Source organism: Ursus americanus, chromosome 5 (assembly GCF_024610735.1).
Source record: "Ursus americanus isolate L20-20 chromosome 5, mUrsAme1.1.p, whole genome shotgun sequence".
NCBI lineage: Eukaryota > Metazoa > Chordata > Mammalia > Carnivora > Ursidae > Ursus > Ursus americanus.
This window is the reverse complement of record NC_142131.1, coordinates 13,450,601-13,472,470: the sequence shown is the minus strand read 5'-3', so window position 1 is coordinate 13,472,470 and position 21,870 is coordinate 13,450,601. Positions and strand designations below refer to the sequence as shown.

Sequence of the window (21,870 nt, the reverse complement as noted above, 5' to 3'; positions counted from 1 at the left end):
CTTGGAATTTAAGAAGAACTTAGTGGAAAACACCGTCCAGCTTCTTACTAGCAAGCGATCATTTTCATCTTTAGAAATCAAGCGTTTGAATGCTGACAGCCGCTTTCAGAAATAAACCAAGACCTTGAGGAGTCTGTGTTACCTGACGAGCTGAAATGCATTGTTGATGAGACTGGCCCGATCGTTGCTGCTGATTGTCGTGTGTGCTACTGTTAAAAGGCCAGTCAAAGAATCCCATCCGTCATCCTCGTAATGCACAATGTAATAGCCGTTCATTCCAACATTAAATTTGATCCATTCTACCTCTTCTGGGAGGATGAGCACATCTAGGGCAAATAAAATAAATCACAGCTTCATTTTCTCTCTTCACTGATGAAAGCTTTTCTGAGCAGAGCCTGGACAAAGAAACTAAAGGCAAGTTTAATATTGAACAATTTTAATACTGAAATGAGTTTCATATTGAACACATTTCTTTTAGAAACAAGAAAAGTCCATTCCAATAGGCAAAAGCCAGCACTAGCTTTAGACACCCATTTTTTGAGATTAATAGATTGAGGAGAAGAATCCAGCCATGTTTCAGGCTACACATAGGATATGATCCAGCAGTGGCAACAAAGGAAGATGGAATTTTCACTAGTAATCCCTCCTTCTTAGCATTGTATAACTCAACTGCTTTAATCTCTACCTGGCAAGACACTGGCTTTCTTTTTTGCCACCAGAGAATATTTTGAAACGTCTATCTTCACTAGAAATTGAAAGGCAACAATTTGCTGAATATAAAGGTTGACCTGATCCTTCTGTTTTAACCCCCATAAACAGTAAAACTTTGCAACTAAGTCTTATGCATTTCCAGTTTCTTCTTGACTTAACCTAGTTATTTCTATGGTAAATTACCTGTTTTTGTCTTCAGCAAAAATCTTTGGATGGAGTCTGATTTGCTGGTAATGAAGGTCAATGGAACATGCCACAGGTACCTTAAAGAAAGGACAGATTATTTGTTGATTCAATTCAACAAACAGTTATTAATCATCTATCATATGCCGGACAAGGCCTAGTTTAAAAGATGGGATGAAAACTACTATAGACAAGAGGTCAAGATGTCACCAGCTTGTTTTCCAGCTTTGCAAGGGGTGTCGGCCCAAGCACTATTCATTCTTCTCGGACTTCTTCAGTAGAGCTGGGAATTTGGGCTCCAGCGAACCCTGGCATCCTCTGCAGAGATGGCTGATTGGAGCTCAGAGGTCCTACCTTACAGACTTGACCACTGTAATCGGCACAAATTGCCACCATAGGACTCCTACATCATTTATTAAGAATACAATATCGCTTCAGTGGAATTCCGGTCAATGATACACAAGCTAGATCTCATCATGAAGAAACAGCAGAAAACAAAAACTGGAGGACATTCTATTAAAACATTGGACTGTGCTCTTCAAAAATGCCAAGGGCAAGAAAGAAAAAAGTTGAGGAACTGTCTCAGGAAAAGAAGAAAAAAATACGACTGAACATGTGTGACGATACACTGTGAGCCTACACGGAATCCTGAGCCAGGATTTTTCTTCTTCTGCTATAAAGATAGTATTAGGAAACCTGGAAGAGTACATCAGGTTTATAGGTCAAAGCATTAGACCAATTTCATTTTATAACTTTGATAATTATACCGTGCTTACAAAAGTGAACGTTCTTGTTTTTTCCCCGAAACACCACACTGAAGTATTTCAGGGAACCGGACATCATGTTTCCAACTTACTTGCAGTTAAAAAAAAAAAAAACTGCTACTGTGGATCCAGGAGGGAAGCACAGGAGGACATCAAACTCACCCCCACCCCCGGTGGGTACAGCAAATCTATACCTACATACAGAGCAGTTCCTCCTGGGAAAGAACTGAGGGCTGACTGACTAGCTTCTGGACGACAAACGAGAGGGACCACACAGAGAAGGCAGAGACAGGGATCCCATCCCAACGCACTGAGGGAGGCATATTACTCAAGGCCCCACACAGACTTGCCCACCCTGGGACGAGATGAATAAAGAGCAATGTAAAGGATAACTAGATTATAGGTGAAGGAAATCCACTAACTCTAGTGGGCAAACCGCTAGAACTCTCTCTGCAGTCCTAGGCACTGGTAAGCACCATTGTTTACATTCCCCCTCCACCATGATATTGTGCACAGGAGCAAGGTTCAGTCACTCTAGCCAGCTGCGTAGGGCCACCCCAGTTGGTCCAAGGCCCCAAGCCCACACCAGCTCCAGTCGACCTGCCAGGGTGGCCTCAGCAGTGCACTCCAGGACCCTCCTGGCTTATACCCAGTCAAGGCCCAGCCATCCTTCCATGGTAGCCTTGGTGCAGGACAACCCAGGACCCTATGGACTGCACCTGTTCCCACTCCAGCTCTAGACAGCCTACCAGGGCAGCATCTCCTCCACAGCCAGCTGTTTCTCCAGGGTGGCCCAGGGAGTGACTCAGAACTCCCCAGCCCATGTACGCTCCAGCTCTAGCCGTCTCACCAGGGCAGCTCCAGCACAGAGTATTTGGGAACCCTGGGCCCATACCCCCTCCAGCTCCAGCCATCTCACCAGGACAGCCTTGGCGCATTTTGCCCCGGGAAACTTCCCCTCATCCCACTCCATCTTCAGCTGTATAGCCAAAGCCACTAGGCACATGCAACCTACACAGGTTACACTAACTCACAGAAACAGACATATGAAGTCAACAAACTAAGGACACCAAGGATTATATTCCAAACAAAAGAAAGTGAAACAAATCCCAGAAAAATAAAACAGTAATGAAATAGGTAAGTAATTTAACTGATAGAGTTCAAAATAATGGTCATATTCACTGAACTAAGAAGAATGGAAGAATACAGTGAGAACTTGAAGAGTTAGAAAATTTAAGTACCAAATAGAAGTCACAGAGCTGAATAACAATTTAAGAAAAATACAATATAAGCCATCAGCAGCAGATTAGATGATAGAGAACAGATCAATAATCTAGAAGATAGAATAGTGGAAATCACCCCATCAGAATAGCAAGTAGAAAACAAAAAGGAGAACAGTATATAAGGGACCTCTGGTACAACATCAAGTGAGGAACATTCACATTATAGTGGTCCCATAAGGAGAAGAGGGAAGAAAGGGGCAGAAAACTTATTTAAAGAAATAATGGTTGACTACAGAAGCCGGAAGCATGGGGCTAAGCATTTCCTGAGCCAAGGGCTGCCTATCGCTCCGAGGCCTTGGAGATATAAAGATGAAAAAACTCCTGATTCTTGAGTGGTGCACAGTCCAATAGAGAATAAGACACAAGAAGAAATAGGGCACATGCATGAAAGAACGTATAATACCACGGATGCGTTTACAAGGAGAATCTTCTGGCCAGAGTTTAGGAGGATATAGCAATTCATCTCGCCCCAGCCACTAACACATTTCAGAGGAGACCCAGGTTGAAAAAAGCCCGGATCCCGGAGCTGGGACGGAGAACCATCCTGAACACCCACGGAATCAGCCTGAGACGCAGGAAGATACATCTGGATCTCTACAAATGAACATCTCCAGTGCTGACTATTGAGGTACGAAGCGGGGAGCTGTGAAACCGCACGCAGATATCGGAAGATAAACGGAAGGGGGAGGGAGCCGCCGCGTTCGGGCGCCGGGAAGCGGTAGCCACTTGCACGGGGGAGCAGGCGGACCGGCACCCGCGAGAGAGCGGACTGAGACCGTGAGCCGGGGAACGCACGCGACCAGTCCGAAAACCGGAGCTTCGAAGCACTCACTGGAACCGGACTAAAACCAGGAGCTCAGGAGCGTGTGCGTCCAAACTGAAAACCGGAGCTCCAGAGCGCACACTCGAACTAGACCGAAACTGAGAGCTCAGGAGCGCGCGCGTGTGACCAGACTAAAAACTGGAGCTCTGGAGCGCGGGCGAACCACACTGAAACAGGGAGCTCGAGAGTGTGTGCGGGAACCGGGGCGGCTGGCGGTGTTAGAAACACAAAGGACAGAGACATGCCGGCCCTGGAAGTGAGGGCTGGGACACAGGCTGTGGGGCGCACAACTGGGATGCTGTGGGGTTTTTAGCAGCACCGACGGAAACAGAGTTAAAGTGGCCAGGAGAGCTCAGTGGAGAGCGGACTGCGATCTTTCTGTTCTGAGACAGAGGCTAGGATATGGCCACTGCTGCTCTGACTCTCCGAAGAGCCACAGCAAACCGCCAGGGAAAGCCGCCAGAGAACAAAAGCCTGGAAATACCAGCTCACATTGCGCCCATCCCCATCCCCCTCGCAAGAGACAGGGCAACTCTACCCAAACAGCGTTACCTGTGTATGGGCGCGGCAGGGCCCTCCCCCAGAAGGCAGGCTGAAAAATCAAGAAGCCCACATCCCTAAGGTCCCTATAAACCAAGTGCACACTGCCTGGGTCCTGGTCAATAATTTGGGCTCTGGGCATCCCCGCAACCTCTCCTCATCAGAATAAGGAGGAGGAGAAATCCCCCCCAGCAAAGAAAAGATAATGAGTCTGTGGCCTCTGCCACAGAACTGATGGATATGGATATAACCAAATTGTCAGAAATGGAGTTCAGAGTAACAATGGTAAAGATGATGTGTAGGCTTGAAAAAACTATTAACGAAAATATCAACGAGAATATAGAATCTCTAAGGGCAGAAATGAGAGCGAATCTGGCAGAAATTAAAAATGCTATGAATCAAATGCAGTCTAAACTAGACGCTCTGACGGCCAGGGTGAATGAGGCAGAAGAACGAATTAGTGAATCAGAGGATGGGATGGTAGAAGAGAAAGTAAAAACGGAAACTTGGCTCAAAAAATCCAATCTCAAGAATGTAGATTATGGGAGATTACTGACTCAATGAAATGTTCCAATGTCAGAATCATTGGCATCCCCGAGTGGAGAAAGAGAGAGGTCTAGAAGAGATATTTGAACAAATTGTAGCTGAGAACTTCCCTAATCTGGCAAAGGAAACAAGCATTCATGTCCAAAAGGCAGAGAGGACCCCTTCCAAGGTCAGTGACAACAGACCTACACCAGGTCACGTCATAGTGCAATTTGCAAATATTAGATCCAAGGATACAGTATTGAAAGTGGCCAGGGGAAGAAAATACTCACGTACAGATGGAAAAATATCAGATTAACGTCAGACCTGTCTACAGAGACCTGGCAGGCTAGGAAGGGTTGGCAGGGTATTTTCAAAGCTCTATCTGAGAAGAACATGCAGCCAAGGATCCTTTATCCAGCAAGGCTGACATTCAGAATTGATGGAGAGATAAGGGCCTTCCAGGATCAACAGAAACTGAAGGAATTTGTAAGCACCAAAGCAGCCCTACATGAGATATTTAGGGGGGTTCTATAAAAGTTAAAAGGCCCCAAGAGTGATACAGAACAGAAATTTACAATCTATAGAAACAAAGACTTCACAGGCAACATGACATCATTAAAATCATATCTCTCAATAATCACTCTCAATGTGAATGGCCTAAATGCTCCCATAATGCCACAGGGTTGAAGACTGGATAAAAAGACATGACCCATCCATTTGCTGTCTACAAGAGACTCATTATGAACCTAAAGATACATCCAGACTGAAAGTAAAGGGATGGAATACCATCTTTCATGCCAATGGACCTCAAAAGAAAGCTGGGGTAGCAGTTCTCATATCAGACAGATTAAATTTTAAACTAAAGACTGTAGTGAGAGATACAGAAGGACACTATATTATTCTTAAAGGATGTATCCAACAAGTGGATATGACAATTATAAATAGCTATGCCCCCCAACAGGGGCGCAGCTAGATACACAAGCCAACTCTTAACCAGAATAAAGAGACATATAGATAATAATACATTAATAGTAGGGGACCTCAACATTCCACTCTTAGCAATAGACAGATCACCTAAGCAGAAAATCAACAAAGAAACAAGATCTTTGAATGACATCTTTGAATGATTTTTGAGGACCAGATGGACCTCATAGATATATACAGAACACTACACCCAGAACAACAGAATACTCATTCTTTTCAAATGCACATGGAATGTTCTCCAGAGTAGACAATATACAGGGTCACAAAACAGGCCTCAACCTATACCAAAAGACTGAAATTATTCCCCGCACATTCTCAGACCACAATGCTTTGAAATTGGAACTCAATCACAAGGAAAAATTTGGAAGAAACTCAAATACTTGGAAACTAAGAACCATCCTGCTCAAGAACAATTGGGTAAACCAGGAAATTAAAAATCAGTTTAAACAATTTCTGGAGAACAATGAGAATGAAAACACATTGGTTCAAAACCTATAGGACACTGCAAAGGCGGTCCTAAGGGGAAAATACATAGCCATCCAAGCCTCAGTCAAAAGAATAGAAAAATCTAAAATGCAGTTTTTATATTCTCACCTCAAGAAGCTGGAGCAGAACAGAAGAACAGGCCTAACCCATGCACGAGAAGGCGGTTGATCAAGATTAGAGCAGAGATCAATGAATTAGAAACCAAGAGCACAGTAGAGCAGAGCAACAGAACTAGAAGCTGGTTCTTTGAAAGAATAAATAAAATCGATAAGCCACTGGCCAGACTTATTCAAAAGAATAGAGAAAGGACCCAAATTAATAAAATTATGAATGAAAGGGGCGAGATCATGTCTAACACCAAAGAAATAGGAAGGATCATTAGAAACTTTTATCAACAGCTTTATGCCAATAAATTAAACAACCTGGAAGAAATGGATGCCTTCCTGGAAACCTATAAACTACCAAGACTGAAACAGGAAGAAACTGATTAAACAGACCGATTAATTATGAAGAGATTGAAGCAGTGATCAAAAACCTCCCCAAAAACAAGAGTCCAGGGCCTGACGGATTCCTCGGGGAATTCTACCAAACATTCAAAGAAGAAATAATACCTATTCTCCTGAAGCTGTTTCAAAAAATAGAAACAGAAAGAAAACTACCAAACTCATTCTATGAGGCCAGTATTACCTTGATCCCCAAACCAGGCAAAGACTCCCAACAGAAAGGAGAATTACAAACCGATTTCCCTGATGAATATGGATGCCAAAACTCTCAACAAGATCATAGCTAATAGGATCCAACAGTACATTAAAAGGATTATCCATCAAGACCAAGTGGGATTCATCCCTGGGATGCAAGGGTGGTTCAACATTCGCAAATCAATCAGTGTGATAGATCATATCAACAAGAAAAGGGTCAAGAACGATATGATCCTCTCAATTGATGCAGAAAAAGCATATGACAAAATACAGCATCCTTTCCTGATTAAAACCCTTCAGAGTGTAGGGATAGAGGGTGCATTCCTCAATTTCATAAAAACCATCTATGAAAAGCCTACAGCAAATATCATTCTCAATGGGGAAAAGCTGGAAGCCTTTCCCTTAAAGATCAGGAACATGACAAGGATGCCCACTCTCGCCATTATTATTCAACATAGTACTAGAAGTCCTTGCAGCAGCAATCAGACAACAAAAAGGGATAAAAGGTATCAAATCGGCAAAGAAGAAGTCAAACTGTCTCTCTTCGCAGATGACATGATACTCTATATGGAAAACCCAAAAGAATCCACTCCCAAACTATTAGAAGTTATAGAGCAATTCAGTAATGTGGAGGGATACAAAATCAATGCTCAGAAATCAGTTGCATTTCTATACACGAATAACGAGACCAAAGAAAGAGAAATTAGGGAATCCATTCCATTTACAATAGCACCAAAAACCATACATTATCTCGGAATTAACTTAACCAGAGAGGTAAAGGATCTATATTCTAGAAACTATAGATCACTCTTGAAAGACATTGAAGAAGACACAAGAAGATGGAAAAACATTCCATGCTCATGGATTGGAAAAATCAACATAGTTAAAATGTCTATGCTACCCAGAGCAATCTACACTTTCAATGCCATCCCGATCAAAATACCAATGACATTTTTCAAAGACCTAGAACAAACCACCCTTAAGTTTGTATGGAACCAGAAAAGGCCCCGAATTGCCAAGGAATTGTTGAAAAGGAAAAACAAAGCTGGGGGCATCACGTTGCCAGATTTCAAGCTATACTACAAAGCTGTGATCACAAAGACAGCATGGTACTGGCACAAAAACAGACACATAGACCAATGGAACAGAATAGAGAACCCAGAAATGGACCCTCGGTTCTTTGGGCAACTAATCTTTGATAAAGCAGGAAAAAACATCCGGTGGGAAAAAGACAGTCTCTTCAATAAATGGTGCTAGGAAAATTGGACAGCTATATGCAAAAGAACGAAACTTGACCACTCTCGCACACCATACACAAAGATAAACTCCAAATGGATGAAAGACCTCGATGTGAGACAGGAATCCGTCAAAATCCTGGAGAACATAGGCAACAACCTCTACGACATCAGCCACGGCAACCTTTTTCATGACACATCTCCACAGGCAAGAGAAACAAAAGATAAAATGAACCTGTGGGACTTCATCAAGATAAAAAGCTTCTGCACAGCCAAGGAAACAGTCAAAAAAACTGAGGCAGCCCACAGAATGGGAGAAGATATTTGCAAATGACACTACAGATAAAAGACTGGTATCCAAGATCTACAAAGAACGTCTCAAACTCAATACGCAAGAAACAAATAAAAAAATGGGCAGAAGATATGAACACTTTTCCAATGAAGACATACAAACGGCTAACAGACACATGAAAAAAAATGTTCAAAATCGTTAGCCATCAGGGAAATTCAAATCAAAACCACACTGAGATACCACCTTACGCCAGTTAAAATGGCAAAAATTGACAAGGCAGGAAACAACAAATGTTGGAGAGGATGTGGAGAAAGGGGATCCCTCTTACCCTGTTGGTGGGAATGCAAGTTGGTACAGCCACTCTGGAAAACAGTGTGGAGTCCCTTAAAAAGTTAAAAATTGAGCTACCCTATGATCCAGGAATTGCACTACTGGGTATTTACCCCAAAGATACAGACATAGTGAAGAGAAGGGCAATATGCACCCCAATGTTCATAGCAGCATTGTTCACAACAGCTAAATGGTGGAAGGAGCCGAGATGCCCTTCAACAGATGACTGGATTAAGAAGATGTGGTCCATATATACAATGGAATATTACTCAGCCATCAGAAGTAACGATTACCCAACATTTGCAGCAACATGCACGGGACTGGAGGAGATTACGCTAAGTGAAATAAGTCAAGCAGAGAAAGACAATTATCATATGGTTTCACTCATTTATGGAATATAAGAAATAGGGAGATCGGTAGGAGAAGGAAGGGAAGAATGAGGGGGGGGGTAAACAGAAGGGGGAATGAACCATAAGAGACTGTGGACTCTGGGAAACAAACTGAGGGCTTCAGACGGGAGGGGGGTGGGGGATTGGGATAGGCCGGTGATGGGTATTAAGGAGGGCACATATTGCATGGTGCACTGGGTGTTATACGCAAATAATAAATCATGGAGCATTACATCAAAAACTAAGGATGTACTGTATGGTGACTAACATAATAAAAAATTATTAAAAAAAAATAATGATTGAAAATTTCACTAACCCAGAAAAGGAAATAAACATCCCAGCCCAAAAAAGCAGAGAAACTTCCAAAAAAGAAGAATCCAAAGAGATTCACAGGGAGACATATGACAATTACAATATCAACAATTTAAGAGAAAGTCTTAAAGGCAGCAAAAGAAATACAAATTTATGTATAAGAGAAACCCTAAGACTATCAGCGTATTCTTTAGCAGAAACTCTGCAGACCAGAGAGAAGTGGCAGAATATAATAAAAGTGCTGAAAGGGAAAAACTTAAAACCAAGAATAACCTACCCAGCAAGGTTATTATTCAGAATAGGAGAGATAAAAGGTTCCCAGTACAAGCAATAGATAAAGGAGGTCATGACCACAAATCAGCCTTACAAGAAATGTTAAGGAATCTTAAGAGGAAAAGAAAAGGCCACAATAGGAAATAAGAAAAAGAGAAGTACAGGCCAGTATCTCTCATGAATATAGATGCAAAAATCCTTAACAAGGTATCAGCAAACTGAAACCGACGTCTCTTAAAAAAAAAAAAAATCATACACCATAGTCAAGCCAGATTTATTCCTAGGACGCGAAGTGGCTCAATATTCTCTCTCTCTCTCTCTCTCTCTCTCTCTCTCTCTCACACACACACACACACACACACACACTCAACATGATACATCACATCAATAAGAGAAAGGATAAACCATACGAGCATTTCAATCGATGCCAAAAAAGTATTGGACAAAGTAAAACATCCACTTATGGTAGAAAAAAAAAAAAAACAACTCTTCAAAGTAGGTCTAGAGGAAACATACCTCAACATAATAAAGGCCTTATATGCAAACCGACAACCAACAACATACTTAATGGTGAAAAACAGAGCTTTTCCCCTAAGGTCAGGAACGAGAAGGATGTCTACTCTCACCACTTTCAATCAACTTAGTACTGGAAGTCCTAGCCATAGCAATCAGATAACAAAAATACATAAATAAATAAATAAATAAATAAAGCATCCAAACTGGCAAAGAAGAAATAAAATTCTTATCATTTGCAGATGACACAATACCGTACATAGAAAACTCAAGACTCCTAGAACTGATAGAACTACTAGAACTGATAACTGAGTCTAGTGAGGTCGCAAGATACAAAATCAATGTACAGAAATCTGTTGCATTTCTATACACTAACAATGAAACAGCAGAACGGGTAATTAAGCAAACAATCCTACTTGCAATTGCACCAGACACAAAAAAATATCTAGGAATAAACTTAACAGGTGAAAGACCTGTATTCTGAAAACTATAAAACACTGATGAAAGAAATTCAAGACGACGCAAAGAAATGAAAAGACGTTCCATGCTCATGGAAGAACAAATACTGTTATAAAATGTCTGTGGCACGCAAAGCAATCTACATATTTGATGCAATTCCTATCAAAACCCCCACAGCATTTTTCACAGAGCTCGAACAAATAATCCTGAAATGTGTATGGGATCCCAAAAGACCTCAAATAGCCAAAGCAATCATGAAAAAGAAAAACAAAACTGGAGGTATCACAGCACCAGATTTTAAGTTATATGACAAAATGGTAGTAATTAAAACTGTGCGGTACTGGCATAAGAACAGACAGATAGATCAATAGAACAGAATACAAAACTCAGAAATAAACCCATGATCACATGCTTAATTAACCTTCGACAAAAGAGGAATGAGTATACAATGGGGAAAAGTCTCTTCAGTCTTGGCAAACTGGACAGCTACATGCAAAAGAATGAAACCATACCACTTTCTTTCACCATTCACAAAAATAAACTTAACATGGATTAAAGACCTAAATGTGAACCACAAAACCATAAAAATCCTTGATGAGAGCACAGGACATCGGCCACAGCAACATTTTTCTAGATAAGTCTCCCGAGGCAAGGGAAATAAAACCAAAAATAAACTATTGTGACTACATCAAAATAAAAAGCTTCTGCACAGTAAACAACAAACAAAGGTAAAACACAACCTATGGAATGGTAGGAGATATTTGCAAATGATGTTTCCAATAAAGGGTTAGTAACCAAAATGTATAGAACTTATCAAACTCAACAGGCAAAAGAAAAAGAAACCAATTTTAAAAATGGACAGAAGCCATGAACAGACATTTCTCCAAAGAAGACATCCAGATGGCCAACAGACACACGAAAATACGCTCATCATTTACCAGGGAAACGCAAATCAAAACTAATGAGCTATCATCTCACACCTGTCAGAATGGGTAACATCAAAAACACAAGAAACAAGTGTTGGTGAGGATGTGGAGAAAGGGGAACCCTTGTGCACTGTTGGTGGGAATATAAAACGGTACGGCCACTGTGGAAAACAGTATGGAGGTTCCTCAAAACATTAAAAATAGAGCTACCCTATGATGCAGCAATCACACTACTGGGGATCCACGCAAGGAATATGAAGACACTAACTTGAAGGGATACATGCACCACGATGTTTACAGCAGCATTATTTATAAGAGCCAAATTATGGAAACAGCCCAAGTGTCCATCAACAGATGAATGGATACAGAAGATATGCTATGTGTATGCGGGTGTGTGTGTGTGTGTGTGTGTGTGTGTATAGAATAGAATATATAGAATATATATATAAAGAATGAAGTCTTGCCATTTACAACGACGTGGATAGAACTGGAGAGCATAATGCTAAGCGAAATCAGACAGAGAAAGACAAAAATACCATATGATCTCACTCATATGTGGATTTTAAGAAATAAACCAGGACAAAAAGAGAAACCAGGAAAAAGAAACAGACTCTTGACTATAGAGAACTGATGGTTACCCGAGGGAAGGTGGGTGGGGGGATGGGTGAAATAGGTGATGGGGATTCAAGAGTACAGTTATGATGAAAAGAAAATGAAGTAATAAAAACAAATAACAAACATAGGTAAGAATGCTGAGGAAATGGGAGGCTCCATTTTCCTGATGGTGAGAGTGTGAACTGCGGCCGTCACTATCATCAATAGTAAGCAGGTTGCTAAAAAAAAATTAAAAGAAGAACTACACTATGATCCAGCAATTCTACTCCTGGGTATTTATTCTAAGAAAATGAAAACCCCCATCTGAGAAGATACACACGCACCCGTATGCTCACGGCAGCAGAGTTTATAGCAAGATATGGAAGCAACCTAAGCGACCACTAATAAATGGATAAAAAAAGGATATATACGCATATGTACATACACACACAATGGAGTACTAGTCATAAAAAAGAATGAAATCTTCCCATTTGCGACAACAGAGATGGACCTGAAGGATACTACGCTTTCATGAATTAAGTCCTACAGATATAGGTGAAATCATACGGTATTTTGTCTTCATGAGTAATCTGAAAAACTAAAAACAGACTCCTAAATAAAGGAAACAAACTGTTGGTTATGGGAGGTGATATAGGGGGGTAAAATAGGTAAAGGAGATTAAGAGATGCAAATTTCCAGTTTTAAATAAGTCACAGGATGTAATGTACAGCATAAGGAATGCTGTCAGTAATATTGTAATAACTTTAGTGACAGACGGTAATAAGACTTATTGGTATTTTGCAATGAATAAATATATTCAATCAGTATGATGTGTATCTGAAATAGGGTACTGTTTGTCATTATACTTTAATAATAATATATATATATATGCTATGTAGAGAGTATACAAAAAGAGCGTATTTTTAACTGATATTTTGGATTATACATAGAAAGGTTCTATTTTAGGTTTTATGTACGTATTTTAGGTTATACGTAAAGAGACAGAGGAGAGAAGGGAGGGAGAGAGAATAATAAAGCAAATGTGGTAAAGCGTTAACATGTATGTGTATCTGGGTAAAGAATGCATGAGAATTCTTTGTGCCTTTCTTTCAACTTCTCTGTAAGTGTGAAATTATTTCAAAATCATTTTTTCCTAAGTACTGTCCATCTAGAGTCAGTCAAGGTGCACGCTCTCCTTTCCAGAGATGTCCTTCTGAAGCGTTGAAGCCGATGAACAGGTTCCAGGAACGCAGACTTCCAACAAACCACCGAGTCTCTCGTAAGCCCCAGACATCACCTGAATGCTTATGTCCTCAGCTCCAACCCAAATGCCAGGCACTATCGGCATTTGGTGGCAGTTGCTTAGTTTAGAGCTTGTTTCTAGTCAGGAACTGGAATAATTACCATCCCATCAAACTACAGAACAGGAGAAGGTTAAAATCATGATCTATTATCAGCTTTATGGAGATGAACCAAGGTTTAAGGCCACATTTCCCCTCTTGGGAAGATGGTGGCGTGTAACTCGACTTCATGGGATACAGAGATTTAATTGAAATACTTCAACAGTCAAGGCAAGAGCACTCTGAAAAAAAGGTTCATTGCACAGGGCAGGTGTTACCAAGGGAACAACCCAAGTGTTCCGCTCTGAACGTTACCCAGTTTCTGAGGCGTCCTCGGGTCCTTTCCTGTAGAGCTCCTGCCTCACGTGTACGTTCTTCCCTCTCACCGTGACGGTTATCAGGGGAAAGCCTTTCTGCAGCGTCCACGTGTTCATCATGGTTTTTACGTCAAGGCCTTCCCGCCGCCAGTGCTGATGCAGACAGGAAACAACAGATACGTGACCCCGCGCCCGACGCTAATGGAGAACCCAGGCTCGCGCTCACAGGGCTACTGCCTGTTGACAGCCCCTGCGAAGCTTTTCCTCACCCCTTCCTCTGCTCACCAGCCCCTACTCCCCTCCCTTCCCCACACTGTGTCCTGCCGTGGCGTTCCCGTCAGAGCGCTGAGTGCTGGCCTTTCCGTTCTCTTCCTCTGCCTGCGCAGGTCACGGCTGAAGAGCAGGCACTCTGCCTGGTTCTACGGGCATCCCTTGGGCTTGGCACGCTGCACCCAGCAGGCACGTGCATGAATGAAGGTAGAGAACGGAGACCAAGTGGCCACTAGCCTGTACTTCCCAAGGGCTAACATCAAGGTGGTCCACACTCAGCAAGCTCAAAAGAGGATATATTGTTTGACACTAAAAAAGCTTTAAGAATATTTAAGAGCCAGGAAAAGGATAAAATACACTACATAACAAATCTAGAAATGACCGAGTAAAGCTATCTCTAAACACCAAAAAGACCCCCAAAAAGGAAAATATGGTGAATAAACTCAGTTCAAGCTCTAGACTCAACCTCCACTGCCAATGAAAATACTCCACGAGTCCAGATAAACAGACTCACGTTGTTTTGGGACTCCAATATTATGAATTCTTTACAGCTTAGCAGTTAAAAACATGACTTCGATCGAAATTCAAACCCCCACTCTGTAATTTACCGAGCATATGCTTTTGGATTTCACATTCCCATCTGTGAAGCTCGAAGCACCCCGCTCACAGGTTCACTGTGAGAAGTAAGGGAGTCGAGTGCGTAGCAAGTGCTCGAGGACGCTCACTACCCCTATTTGTTTTCTCCACAAACGAAGAGCTATGGAAATGACCCCCATGGGCGGACTGATACAGCCCCCGTCTCCCACAAAAACAGGTCATAAAGTCGCTGCTTTCCAGACAACGAAGCTGAACAAAGCTACTCAACTGCCTTGCATAGACAGCTTCTAAGAGACACTGAAAAAAGGGTGCCCGTCAGCTACAGTTTAACCACAATCTTATGTGGAGTCACAGTGATAGAATGAAGGACCTCAGAGTTTGGCCCAGAGGTTTCCTTCAAAGAATACGGAGTAAACGTATGTGTCTCGGGGTACCACGGGCAGCTGTAAACACTTACTGAGGCTGAAGATGAATGTGGACCCCTGGAGCAAAAGCCGTCCATGCTCTGTGAGTCATCTGCAGGGCAAATCTGAAAACCAAAACCAAACATGTTATTCCCGGTTCTCTAGAAAACGCTCAGGATTCTTCTCAGAGGGATTAACGGGGTGTAGAAAAAAACCAAGCCAAAACAAAGCATGGTAATAAGCTTGGCCATCTCCAACGCAGAGATAAACGCAACCATACTCACGCTTGCCATACTGTTCCACAGGTCCTCATTTCTCGTGTTTTTGTAGCTGTACTTCTGGAGATAACGTACAACACCGCTTTTAAATGCTTCGGCACTGAGATAATCCCTTAGCATATTCAGAATACAAGCTCCCTGAAAAGACAACGTAAGTAGTTGTTAGTTTAATCATCACCTAATTTGCCACCACACCTTATTTTGGAAGAATTGTTTGAAAATGCAACTGCGGTAACGTTTTCAAAGTCTGGTGATTTGTGACACAATTAAAGAAAGTGGGTTTACAGAAAAAAAATTTTTTTTTTTTTTTTTTTCAAGAAAATGGGTAAACCTGACCTGTCTAGGCAGGGGATTGAACAGGACTGTTTTCTCTTCTTAGTTCCCGGGGCCATTTTCTAACAGCAACCAAGTCTCCCCACAGGGAGATTGACCACCACAGGCCAGCTGCCATTATTCACAGATCAGTGGAGAGCGGTGCAGAACCAGCACTCGGCACCACCTCCTGCCTTCCACGGGGCCACTCTGGCGCAGCAGTGGGGAAAGGTAGCTACGGCAAGAAATGGAAGGAGAGGTACTGGTTAAGGAATGGGGGCGGGCAGGCAGCCTGGAGCAGGGAGGGCCAGAGGAACATGGGGGAAAGGGGCAAGAGAATGCCTCGAGACCCTGTGTTCCTGTGTGAAGAGTCTTTTCCCCTCCACCTCCATGACTGTGGCTCCCTTCCCACACACAAAAAATAGACTCTACAGGGGTGGGTCTATTTCTGGCCTCTCTTATCTGTTCCACTGAGCTAGCCTCTGTATGTCTGTTTTTATCTCCCCTGCATAGCTGATGAACACATCGAAGAAATACTGTTCTATTACAAATAAATTGGCCAAGTACAATGATAAATGACATTATCTGCCTTGGTGGAGACAGTAGAATGGTTGGGAATGGAAAGAGAATTGGAAAAGCAGAAGCTTGACCTCACGAAGGAAGAACTAGGACGTTAGCTCCAGCTGGCATTGCTGAGGGAAATACACAGGCCCCCTGTGACCTCTGTGACTAGAATCCTTTTTTTCCCCTTGTCCAGAGAAGCCAGATAACGATTTTTATATATAATCTCCCGTTAAATGTTCGCAACTATTTCCAATTCTGTTTTTAAACCCATTGTCAAGGGCAGTATTTTGCAGTTCAACAATACCAACCACTTCCAAAGGCACTGAGAGGCAAGCTACAGGAGACAGGGCTGTTTGCCTGGTACAAAGGTGAGGCTCGATCAAGACCCGTTTGTTGAATGATAAATAAAAGGCAGAGTTCCTGGAGGCCATGAACTTTCACTTTATGACAGAGTCAACGAAAAACCGACTCGAAGATCATCTTCAGGATTACCCATCAAAGTGCAAGTGAGGCCTTGAAGAGTTAACTCCAGCCCACAGGGGGCAGGTTGTTCCTTGTGAAGGGAAAGCCACCCCCACAATCCTACCATCTCTCCACCCAAGTCTTCAGGGGTTTGGCGTCCAACATGTACCCTTATCATCCATTTTTACCTTTTTATAAGAAACCTCATCAAACATCTCGCGAATCTGAGCAGGATTCTCCACAGCTGTGGACACAGGGTGTGACGAATTTAACGCATCCAGCTCCATCACGTCAAAACACTTGCCGAGGAAATAATCTCCCTATTGACGCAAAGACAACATCACCCATGTGATTTCTATTTTAGATAATAAACATGAAAGGACGAATGTTTGGTCTGGGGTAATAGGTTTATACTTCAGGTTTCTGGCCCAAAGCTATTCCATATTTAGAGAATCTACAACATAAAACAGAATTGCTATTGCTGAAGAGCATCCAAGAAACAAGTTTAGGTGAACATTTTAGATTTTGTTCATCTTAAATACCAATCACTTTAGAAGACCATTTTCTCTTCAAAACAAAACCATGATGCCTATAGCCAAACAGTACCGAAACAAGAAACTAAAGCGTGTAGGGATCGCAACATCTCCAATCGTCTTTTTTTTTTTTTAAGATTTTATTTGACAGAGATAGAGACAGCCAGCGAGAGAGGGAACACAAGCAGGGGGAGTGGGAGAGGAAGAAGCAGGCTCATAGCGGAGGAGCCTGATGTGGGGCTCGATCCCATAACGCCGGGATCACACCCTGAGCTGAAGGCAGACGTTTAACCGCTGTGCCACCCAGGCGCCCCTCCAATCGTCTTGTTTTAAAGCAAAAAAATTTAGATTTAAAACCATGTGGTCAAAAAAAACAGATAACAAACTAAGTATAATCTGATTTCTTAGGGCGTATTACCCAATAGAATAGCATACACAGTTATTTTTATTAAGGGGTATGTAGAAATGGGAAAATATTTATGATCCACTGTAGTGTAACAGTTATATAGACATTCTAACTCTAAATTATGCATACAGAAAGATGAAAATGAGAAGTTAACATATGCTTAACTCAAAATTAGGGTAAAGGATTGCTTGAGGTGTTTTTGGTTTTACATAAACAAGTTTCTTTTTAACTTTAGCATGTGATTTTCACAAGTTAAACACCTGATTTTTAAAATAAACACGTAAAGGTTCCAGCATTCAGTTTGCGACTCCTGAATATAGGCTCATATATAAACAAACGTATAGTTACCTAAAGCAAATGGGGTCCTAGTTGATTCGACAAGTAGGTAACAGCAATCTGTAGTTAATAATCCTTCAGTGAGCAACCTGAAGGTTGAGGAAATCATATGCAACAGATAGGCTGTCATTATTTCTATTTCTTTGATATTAAAGGAGGATAAGACTTCACTTCCTAACAATCACAAATTCGAAAATAAGCGATCTGGTTTGGAAATAAGCCTTTGTGATACCTTTAAAGTTCACTACCATTTTGGGAACCGGATTCCTATCTCAAATATCAAGGAGTTAATAGGTCTATGAATTCTATCACTGAGGATCAGTAAGCATTTTCCAGCAACGCTGAATAAAACAACAGATCAACCTCTTAAAAGTAAGTAAATACTTACAACTTTCAGTTCAGGATGAGTCACACTGACGGACACAAACTCCATAAACTTGGCAAATCCCTCGTTTAACCAAAGATCATTCCACCATTCCATGGTGACGAGGTTCCCAAACCACTAAACGGAAAACAGGTTATTTACACATTTCTAGGGAGACTGAATTATCCACACAGCTATAAACATAAGGCGTTCAGGAGAAAAGGTTCCACATGTGTGATGCCAGTATACGTGCAACATTTATAGAATACTTGACCAAAGTAAAAAGAAAAACCTTTCCATGTTCATTTTAACACGTGGCACCTAACGCTTTAAAAGAAATCTCATTTTTACTTTGCCTTTTTTCCATAGGAAAAGAATCGATCCAATTCATATCTGAATATGAATAGTCTCTTCTGTCCCATAAAACCAACACAGACGTAGCTTCACCACAATTTTTAAAAGCATGATTAACTTTGTGTACCTGGTGGGCGAGTTCATGCGACACCGTCATCGTAATGCCAAGCTTATCCGACGCAGAAGACTTCTCAGCGTCAAACAAGAGACTAGATTCTCTGTATGTGGTCAGTCCCCAGTTTTCCATAGCACCGCTCTCAAAGTCAGGAATGGCAGCAAGATCTTGGGAAGGACACAAAAATCTGTTACCCGGCTCTAAACAAGACATTGCCCATACACATTTTCAGAACGGATGGGCGTCGGGATCCTAAGGAAAGCCAGGCCGGTTGTGCAGAATCCCATTCTAGGCTAGAAGAACCTTTCACAACCGAGAAAAAGAGGTTCTGTGATTCACAGAATTGCTCTACTGCTGCATGACAAAGTCAGATGTGGGCCTCGGGCCTCCCGACTTCCCTTCTAGCTGTTGGACAATGAGCTTGGGGATTGAATACTCTTAACAATTTCCTCAATATTCCACTAGACTTAGGATGCCCCAGGCTCCCATACACCTAAAATCTCAAACACACGACGGTCTTAAGAGCTCATTTAAGAAGGAAAATGCAGATTTTCTTTACACTGTATGAATTTGTTAAGAAAAATTTACTGAGCACCCTCTATATTCCTGCCAAACATGTGCCAGTCATGAACAGAAGAAATGCAGCTTCTGCCCTCTGCTGTCTGCCCACTAATCCAGCCGGGTTTATCTTTAAAGTCAGAAGACAAAATGATCACCACGACCTGAGCCTCAGAACCTAATCAAGACCTGCTTCTGCTCTAATCAGAAACTGCCTGTTTCGATTAGGGGTGAGAAGGATCAGCCTGACGGCTGACACCTGCCAGAATTCAAGGACTCGAAGGGCTACCGAGACAACCACGGGAGCGCCAGTTAGGAAGATATAAACCACAGCTGACGTCATTAAATGCCTCATTTTGCAAAAACTGTGCAAAATCTTTACCTTGTTTGGGTAAGGGATATGGAATCCTGAAATAATCCTCGTAAAATTCTAGAAGAGTCACTGCGGTATCCAGGGCATAATCTGCCTGATGTATCTTGTCAGGCACAGCATATATGGAAACCTGAAAAAAAAGGGAAAGATTGTTACGCTCTTCAAAGGCTATTGTGGCTTCTCTCCACAACTGTATGGAAGATGAACATTAAAGGCTTCATTTTCTGCAATATGGTTGCCGATTAAGAAAAGTAGCAGTTCCATTTCTTGTCTCAGTGCTGTTTCTGATCCACTCCCCTTCTGAAAACTACAACGTGCAGGATAACATATATGAAAATGTCTTTTTAAATGTTATGACATAGTGGGAAAGTAAAGAACACGGAGACACCAAAAATGAAGTCACAGTAGGACCCTCCGTAGACAGTGGAAGACTGCAGCCTGCTTTTGTCCTGAGGACGCTAACCTAAGACAGCTGGATTTCAGTTTTCAGAGCATGGACGGTGTCAGGGGATAGAAGAGTGCGTCCAGAGCCTGCCCACGGTGGGAAGCCCAACAGAAGACGCACACGCATACGGCTGGACCTGAAGCACCACACCCCCTTGCTAGAAGGGTGAACTAAACGTAGCCACCCCCTCCTTCCTCAAGGAGACTGCCAGGGGGGAAAATGTCTTATTCAAGTCTTGGTGCTCTATGGGGGAGGTTGAGGGAAGTCCCAAGGCAACCAGGAAAAGCTAATAATCTTCATGCTGGTTAGCAGCTAGGCTCACACGAAACAGGCGGCTCAAAAATCCAAAGCCAATAGGTGGAATTAAAGTGGGGCGTGTGTTTGTAAGCGCTCCCAGTCACCGGACAGGAGCAAACAAATTCTCTCTGGAAGAATCCACCTTCAACTCAGTAGTGCAAGTTCAATAGACACACAGGAACTCGACATTGTAGGCAAGAACCAGCAGAAACAACAAGCCACAGCACCAGACACACGAAGACTTCAGATAGGACAGTTACTAGAATATATAAAACGTATGCTTCATATGTTTAAGAAAATAAAAGGCCTAAAAATACTAATATGTAAAAGGAGTTCCGGGCCCCCAGTCCAATGTGTGTGTGTGTGGGGGGGGGGTTAACCCCTCACCTCTAAGCAGTTCTGCAGTAGCGCCTGGGTGTCCCGCAATTCAACTCGATTCTGACACTACCCAGAGTCAGCACCAGATCCCACAACATAAAGGTTGAGTCTTACAAAACTGCCCCCACTTGCACTTCAGATGATATTCACAAGTCCAGGTTACCATCTGTCCTTCTGACCAATCGGCTACAGTTTGCTAGTTGCCACGACCACTGCTTTAGGTTGGATTAATTTGCAAGAGCAGCTCACAAAACGAGAGAAATCTTTTACTCACGATAAAAGGATAGGACTCGGGAACAGCCAGATGGAAGATACGCAGAGGACAAGGTACAGGAAAAGGCAAAGAGCGGCCATACCATCTCCTGCAGGACACTCTTGCCGAATCCCCGGAAGCTCTCTGAAACGTCCTTTTGGGTTTTTATGGAGGCTTCATTACACAGGCACGAGCGATCAGGTCATTAGCCCTTGGCAACCAAACTCTAACTCCAGCCCTTCTCCACTCCCAGGAGGTCAAAGGGGCGGGACTGAAAGTTCCAACCCTCTGGTCACATGGCTGGTTCTCGGGCAACAAGCCCCCCTCCTTAGGTTACCTACGTGCTTTCCACCAGTCCTCTCATTAACTTAACTAGAGGCACCTTTCTAGCTATCATCAGAAAATTCCTAGCGTTTTAGGAGCTCCATGCTAGGGACCAGGACAAAGACTATATATATATATTTCTTATTATAAAGTACAATAGTACAGCATGGAAGAGACATTATGAAAAAAATCTTTCATAAAGGATTCACCAAAGTGGGCAATTCAAAAGGTGAGTATTTTTTGATGATAGTTTCACTGTATTTAGAT

At 42.3% G+C, this 21,870-nt stretch overlaps 1 protein-coding gene across 4 annotated transcripts in view; it reads right to left on the bottom strand.

Annotated features, from left to right (window-relative positions):
* The window catches only part of ERAP1 (endoplasmic reticulum aminopeptidase 1), a 45,932-nt gene that overhangs the window by 12,261 nt on the left and 11,801 nt on the right, over positions 1-21,870 (bottom strand). For all 4 annotated transcript variants that reach the window (XM_087861966.1, XM_045808355.2, XM_087861967.1 and 1 more), the window contains exons 5-13: positions 19,916-20,036; positions 18,988-19,142; positions 18,531-18,644; positions 17,056-17,187; positions 15,536-15,667; positions 15,305-15,376; positions 13,979-14,133; positions 895-974; positions 143-326 (exon numbers count right to left, since the gene is read on the bottom strand). In XM_087861966.1, the coding sequence (XP_087718092.1) occupies positions 143-326; positions 895-974; positions 13,979-14,133; positions 15,305-15,376; positions 15,536-15,667; positions 17,056-17,187; positions 18,531-18,644; positions 18,988-19,142; positions 19,916-20,036 (1,145 nt within the window). The remainder of the gene's footprint in view (positions 1-142; positions 327-894; positions 975-13,978; positions 14,134-15,304; positions 15,377-15,535; positions 15,668-17,055; positions 17,188-18,530; positions 18,645-18,987; positions 19,143-19,915; positions 20,037-21,870) is intronic.